Below are 7,411 nucleotides of genomic sequence, written 5' to 3' on the forward strand. Positions count from 1 at the left end.
AATAATTTAATTGTATTTAATTATATAATGTCAGTAGATTATTGCAAAAATCAAATTATTGCAAATTTGCAATATAATGTCAAAAAATAGAGGAAAACCCTAAAAATTTTCCTATTTATGTCACATAATCGATCATATATTTAGATATCAATATTACTCTTATGAGATGAGTGATGATGATAAATTTGCTAGAGAATAAGAATACATGCATATTCCAAGCATAACTTGGTGATGATCGAAAAACCCCTTTAGACTAATTCTATCCATAGCTAGCAAGCATGCAACTAAACAACTTAAGTTCTTAACATATCATATAATATTACATTCGTTCTTGGTCACAAAAATAACCATACATACGTTTCTCCGTTTGCATACAATTATAAGCAAAATAGTGTTAAATTGGAGTGAATGACATGCTCTAGTCTATCATTATACTATTGTTCGAGCAGCAGTTAAGATTACATTCTTTATGTCATTACACATCATGGACAATCTTATAAAAATTGCCCTCGATGACTCGATCATGATAAGTAACATAGAGTCATACCTTAATCTAATTAAGCTATATAGAGACAATCCCAAAATTTACCTTGAAAATATACATATAATTAATCTCTCAAGTACATACGTACGTAAATTGCAATTATCTCGTGCATAGTTTTCTCAAAGCATCCATCCATGGTGACCATGGACATTATACCCATTGACATGTTGCTGGCTTGGTGTTGCAACACTCATTTCAGTTGATTCCAAATGATTGTAGCTGTTAATCAAACATTTTAAATACATTAAGCGAGATAATTAATAACAAAAACTTTGTAATATATACGATATTTGATTAAAAGTACGGGTTTAGAAATTGAAATTTTACCCAATTTGCGGAGGAGGATTGCAATAAAGAGGTTGAAAGAAGCCCTCGGATGGATGAGGAATGCGGCTGAAAGGTATATGTTGTTGATCTTGAGTGTTATCACCTTCCCATGCAAGTCTTTGAGGAATTTGGGGGCTACAATCTTCCAACTGAAAATGCAACATTAATGCAAATGAAGCTTATTATTTAATTAGAAGCAATCTAAGAAGACTATAATTTATGTCATCCATACAAATACAAAGGATGCAAAACCTACAAAGCAAGTGTATTAATAATCACTTATAGTAAGACAAACATGTAATCGATCATCTTAGTTTCAATAAAATAAATTATTACTAGTCTGTCTCATTTAAGATTATGCGATAAACTCTAACCTCAATTTGATGAGGCGTTCTTGCATGCCATACATTTATATTATTTCTAATTTAGCTGGCCATTTAAAAGTATATATGTGTTGCATTACTTGCATACTATATGCAACTTTTGCACTTGCATGTAATACATGCATATTTGGTCTAATGATAATACATTAAAGTAGGGCAAATATATTTACATAGAAAGGAGTGTATACCTTTTTCATCAAATTCCTGTTGTTTTCAATTAAAGCTTGTTCCTGAACAAATGAAGAAAAAAAAATACTCAATTAATACATAAGCTAAAATATTGTTACAACTAAATTCATTCAATTCAATTAAGGAAAAATAAAAACACATACCCTTCTTCGCAATTCCGCCATTTGATCCATCATTTGTTGAGTCTGAAAATATCACACAACATTATATATAATATATATATCAAGCTTGTTCTAATTAAGACCAAAATGTTGTGTAAAAATTGACTCTAATCCACTTCTAGCTAAGTAGCTAGCCAGGTCTTACATGGAACCATCTCACCTAGAAGAGAATAGTACGTAGGTTTATAATGTACATTTGGTGCATTAGACATACGACTCGAATTAAAAATACTCCCAAGGAAAAATCTATCAATGTTTCTTAACAAATCGAGTTAATGTCTGATCAACAATGGCAAATTGATCTTCCTATTATATGAACTCACGTTAATAAACAAGCGAGCGATATGATAATAGCGAAAATGGAAAAACGACCTTGGTTGATCTAATTTGCTTGAGAGATAACTCAAGCTGGTGCTCCAGCTGTTCTAGCTCCTTTATAGCCAATGGTGCCAAGTCTTCTCCCAGCAAGTTCCTACAACATTATCACACTCTTGAGGAAATCAACTTAACATACTTTCCTACAACATTATTACCGTAACCTTTCTTAGATTATGTATACGGAGTATAAGACAAGCACCTGCCTCTTTTTAAATATTAGTTATCACGTCACTGGCTCGTTTAAATTACATCATCAATATGACAACTTGATAACTAATTCTAGATGGACCGTGACTTTGTGTCGATCTTACAGTTAAACTAATCAATAAATACTACTCCTACCTACGTACATAATTGATTATATATACATGGCATTGGAAATTACCTCTGAGATTGCTGCAGGAACTCCACCCTAGACTTAAGCTTCAAATATTCCTGGTAGGTTGCCTGATTTTAACCAATAAAAAATGAGAAGAGGACGTCAGCACATTTTATATTTACGTGTATAATACTCCTATATTTGCATAGGGTTTTGCATACAATGAGTCAATGACGTTATAAAATCATCAAAGAATACATTAATTATAGAAATTTATGTCAACAATTTCGTTACATATCCTAGCTTGCCTATATGCACGGAAGCTATGTATAGCAATCTCAACGAATAAATTATTTACATGCATGCATGCTCAAAACTATATATGAATATACTTCTCGTTAAAAATAATTAGAATCCCATCAATATATATAAGATTACTTACAACATAAATGCTATGTATGTAATTTTCACTCTACTTAACCGCCCAACTTATTTTAATAAGTTGCTAAATTTTGTTTTAATAAGTTGAGTAATTGACTATATTGTCTATGTATGAACTTGTTTCGAACTTAAGAAAGAAGAGGTGTATGTGAAAGTTTGACTATATATTGTTTGAAGTGGTACATTACCAAAAGTATAATATACAAATGTATATGTTGCAATGTACTCAAGACATTATGTTTAGAAGCTAAGTTATACTCCCTTGGTCATTAAATAAACTTCTAATTTCTCCCGAAAAAAAAAAAAAAAAAAGATATAAGTATGGTTCCACATAATAAGATATATGTATGTCACCGATCCCAGATAGATAATTAAGGAGGGTTGAGAGAGTATATACGACTGTACGTGGCAATAATCTAGATTAGTAGAAAACCATAAATACATAAGAATACCTGAATATGCAGCTAGTAACATGGAGTAGTAAATTTAGAATATTGATCATAATGACACAGGAAATTTCAAGTTAAGACTACCTCAGAATCATTGAGAAGCCCATTTTCTTCAAGAGCGCCATAGCTGCATCTTTGGTACTTTTCAATTGTTTTCAGCATACTGTTACCATGCATATTCCACATTCAACCAGGCAATGGTTAGAAAACCAACTAATTGCCAAAAATTAAAGCATGTAGGATTGAATATAAATTATTAATTAAGATGAAATTACTATATTAAGTAACTATTTCATTGTTAATTTGCATGCATTACTTCAATTAATTAGCTATTAGCAATCATAGATGCATCACGATATGCCAATATGTGATGCTATTATGAGTGTTTCAACCATTTATATTCATTCTCTTTTTTCTATTTTTATTTTTATTTTTTTAGGTTCTTTTACTAGCTAGTCCAAACTTCCTTTTTACTTTTTTCAATGATCATAAGATAATAACATACTAGAAAGCGGAGTTGATGGTGAAAAACTCAAAACAATAGCGAGGAAATTAAAAGATACACTTGTATACATTTATCATTACAAACCAAATCAACAAAGAACGTAACAACAGAAAACATAAATCTCCGCATTATTGTAATTAAATCTATGACAAAGATTGATCTAGAATATCATATTGGAACTTCATGCATGTATCACAAAAAAAGTACATACATGATTCTACATAATAACATGAATTAGAGAGGAAGTTAAAAACATCCAAACAATCAAAACATAAATATATGAAACATCGCCACACCTATCGAAATTACCAAAACAATTAGATCACCTCAAATATATTGAGTTTTTCTAACAAACCTTCCATATATACCAAAGGTTTTTCAGATATTTTTCGAGAATATTTATATCATTTCATCATATTCATCCCCTTACCTACAGATAATCACTTCCCCAAATCTAAATCAAGAAAATTAACTTCCAATTCCACACCAATGAACAAACAAAGGATGGTATTAAAAGATAAATTAAGTTGAGCCTTTAGCTAAAATCTTATCAAACAGATTAAATAATTAATTATGGTCATAATGATGGCGATGTTTAATTTATTTGAAATCACATAAAATTAACTCAATTTAAATTTTGGCAGTGTCTTTCAATTAGATCTAGTTTAACTGTATTTCCTCAAAGGGTAATACCCAAAAATTAGTTATATAAGAGTGCAAAACTAAAGCTGCCAAAGAAAGACAAGAAAATTAAGAAGATTGAATTGGAAAAGATGAAAAATTAATTTGCATTTGAAGATTGAAGATAAATCAGACTTTGGAACCAAACAAATTAAAGCAGCCTTTGTCTATTTCTCTTTCTTATTCACAGTTTTAACAAATGAACAGCCTCCTCCTGCAAAACATCACATCTCTGCCCTCAAATCTCAACAGTAACAATAAGTAGTATTTTTACTATTATACATATATATATATATATATATATATTTTTATAATTAATTAATTTTCATAAACAAAAATTTCAGTTGATATTTGTAAAAGAACTTTATTCAATTGTTTAATCTCATGAATACCTTAATTTATCACTACATATAATTATCATTAAGGAAATTGTTCATTAAGATAATTGTTTATAGCTTAACTTATATCATAAAAATATAATTTCAAGCTAAGCAAAAAAAAAAAAAAAAATACTAAAATTAACTAACAAAGCTCTTACAAAAAAGATTAAGGAATTGGACTTGCATTAAACAAGGATCTAGAGCCAAATTAATTATTAATCATGTACATCTAGGAAACCTAGTTCTTTACCCATTTTATGATAGTGATAAATCCATTTTACTAAAGTAGAAACAAATCAAATCTTCAAATACTACAGAAGAAGTTGAAGCCGATTAGTACATATTAAGTAATGTTGAAAATCATCAATTTTGTTGGTACCACTCTAATGTAGTAATTAGCAAGATTGTCCTACAAAATTTTTTTAGCAAGATTGTCCTACAAAAGAAAATCATTTTGCTTTCAAATCCGTTTTTAATCAAAACATAGGTAGGTCATAGATCTTAATAAAACCGATCCAAAACCCCCTAAAAAAAAAGAAAATCACAAGACAAGATCGATCTAGAAACAAATTATATAAAACCATTCGCATTCAAACAGAGTCGTCGTATACAAGACCTACTATATTACATTACATCGCGAATACATAAAAACCGAACAAGAGAAAATAGAACAAACCTCGACGAGCTGCAAAACTCAAAGAGTTTACCACGATTAGAGAAGATGATAAGAGCAACTTCAGCATCACAAAGAATAGAAAGCTCATAAGCTTTCTTAAGAAGTCCATTTCTTCTCTTAGCAAATGTAACTTGCCTATTGATTTTGTTCTCTATCCTCTTGAGTTCAACTCTTCCTCTACCCATGATTATAATTTGTATTATAATTCTTATCTTTTCTCTCTCTTTTTTTAAAAAAAAGAAAAGAAAAGAAATTAGCTATATTTACTCACTGAAAATACTTTCTTTGGGAAAGAGTTAGGTCTCTTTTTATGTGGTCTTATTGTCCTAGGGTACCATAATTGTAAACAACTTAACTTACAAATATATAAATAGAAAAACCCTGAAATAAATAAAAATAAATAAGTAATAACCCTTTTTCATAACCTTAGGGTATTTTTGTGCTTCTTGATATATACTCTCTTTGGCCTGGTTAAAAGAGTATTCCCTCTTTTTATTCCTCTTTCTTTTTATGTGGCTTGCATAAAGTAGTCTATAATAATCTTATACAAAGAAATGGGATTTTTTTTAGTAGAAAACTATGTCCTTGTACTTCAAGGACGGTTTTTTTTTTTTTTTAAAAAAAATAAAATTATATGGACCAACTAAGTACATATGGACCATTTAGTCACCTTTCATACAATTAATCATGTTTTTTCATGATCAGTTATAAGACTTGTTTATTTGTTCTAGTAGCTTATCCTTTACATGTACAATTGTTCATGTCGTATGAATTAATTAGTACATAAATGGTGTTATATATGACCTAGATCAATCGTATTACATGGTCTTCATTATTGAATTTTATGGCTCTCTATACAAAATAAATACTATGTGTAGTACATGCATATACTTGTATAATGATTAAATACGTATTTAATCACTATCCTTCTTGTAGCTTATTCTTAGCTTTAATTTACACCTGCAATCGTGCATGTTGTCTAATGTTAGAGAACTAATTCAACCAAAAGCTTAAGTTGATTGTTGAAACCCAGGTTCGATTTACATACTCTATCACACCTGGCCGTCATATATTAAAATGCGGATGTAGCATGGGCCTCCTTATACTCAGCACACAATATTCCACTTGAAAGGAAGGGATGCGATTTGAACTCATGACTTTCTTAACAGGTTGGCTCTTAATACCATGTTAGAGAACTAATTCAACAAAAAAGTTTAAGCTGGTATAAGGTTGAAGCCCTAATCAGCTTATACTCTCTATCATCTAACATAATTTGTAAATATAGGGCGGTTCATACACAAAAATTTAAGACCTAGCTAGATTATATCATGTTGTCTACATACATTTCAAACTTTTATGACACTCAATACAAAATAATTAAATGCATGTAATTATGAATGAATATATATTTGAAAAATGTACAAAATCATTAACATTAGTTTTATTAATTTAATTATTATTATCCTCCACTTGTCGAGATCGAGATTTGGGTCCACATTTATATAAAAGAGGTTTAGGGCCTGTTCTCTTCAGTTTAAGTTCAGTTCAGTTCAGTTCTTATCTTAATTTCCATCTCTCATAAAATATTCAGTTCATTTCAGTTCAGCTTCAATAAGTTCAGTTTAACTCAGTTCAATCAATCAAAATATGCCCTTAGGTATCAAATTAAATAATCCATGTCGAGAGCGATGCATTTAAATATCCAATATTGTTAGAGTAATAGAGATGTGTCCATGGTGCACCTAGGTCGAGCTCCTGTGCATTTGTGATAGAAGATATAAGAAAATACAGCAATTTCTTCGATCATTTTAAGCTTTCTCATGTTTCAAGGGCATAATAATTCCGTGGCACATCTAGTAACTACATGGGACATGGGGGTATGTAGTGACTCTGAATTGTTTATACCGTAATTTTCCTCTAGCTGAAATTGATTTATTTTGAAATTAATAATTTGTCCGAGCTATCTTTGTTTCGCTAA

At 29.9% G+C, this 7,411-nt stretch overlaps 1 protein-coding gene across 1 annotated transcript; it reads right to left on the minus strand.

Annotated features, from left to right (window-relative positions):
* Nucleotides 1-408: 408 nt before the first annotated feature.
* LOC145598114 (agamous-like MADS-box protein MADS2) lies at nt 409-5,723 on the minus strand. The gene is made up of 8 exons (XM_081654427.1): nt 5,434-5,723; nt 3,276-3,354; nt 2,368-2,429; nt 1,977-2,076; nt 1,587-1,628; nt 1,443-1,484; nt 872-1,020; nt 409-763 (listed from the first exon to the last, which is right to left on the minus strand). Exons 1-8 carry the CDS (start codon nt 5,616-5,618, stop codon nt 664-666), a joined length of 759 nt encoding a protein of 252 aa, XP_081510553.1. The 5' UTR covers nt 5,619-5,723; the 3' UTR covers nt 409-663.
* Between the last annotated feature and the right edge of the window lie 1,688 nt (nt 5,724-7,411).

This window comes from Chenopodium album, chromosome 20 (assembly GCF_948465745.1).
Source record: "Chenopodium album chromosome 20, dcCheAlbu1.1, whole genome shotgun sequence".
Taxonomy (NCBI): Eukaryota; Viridiplantae; Streptophyta; class Magnoliopsida; order Caryophyllales; family Amaranthaceae; genus Chenopodium; species Chenopodium album.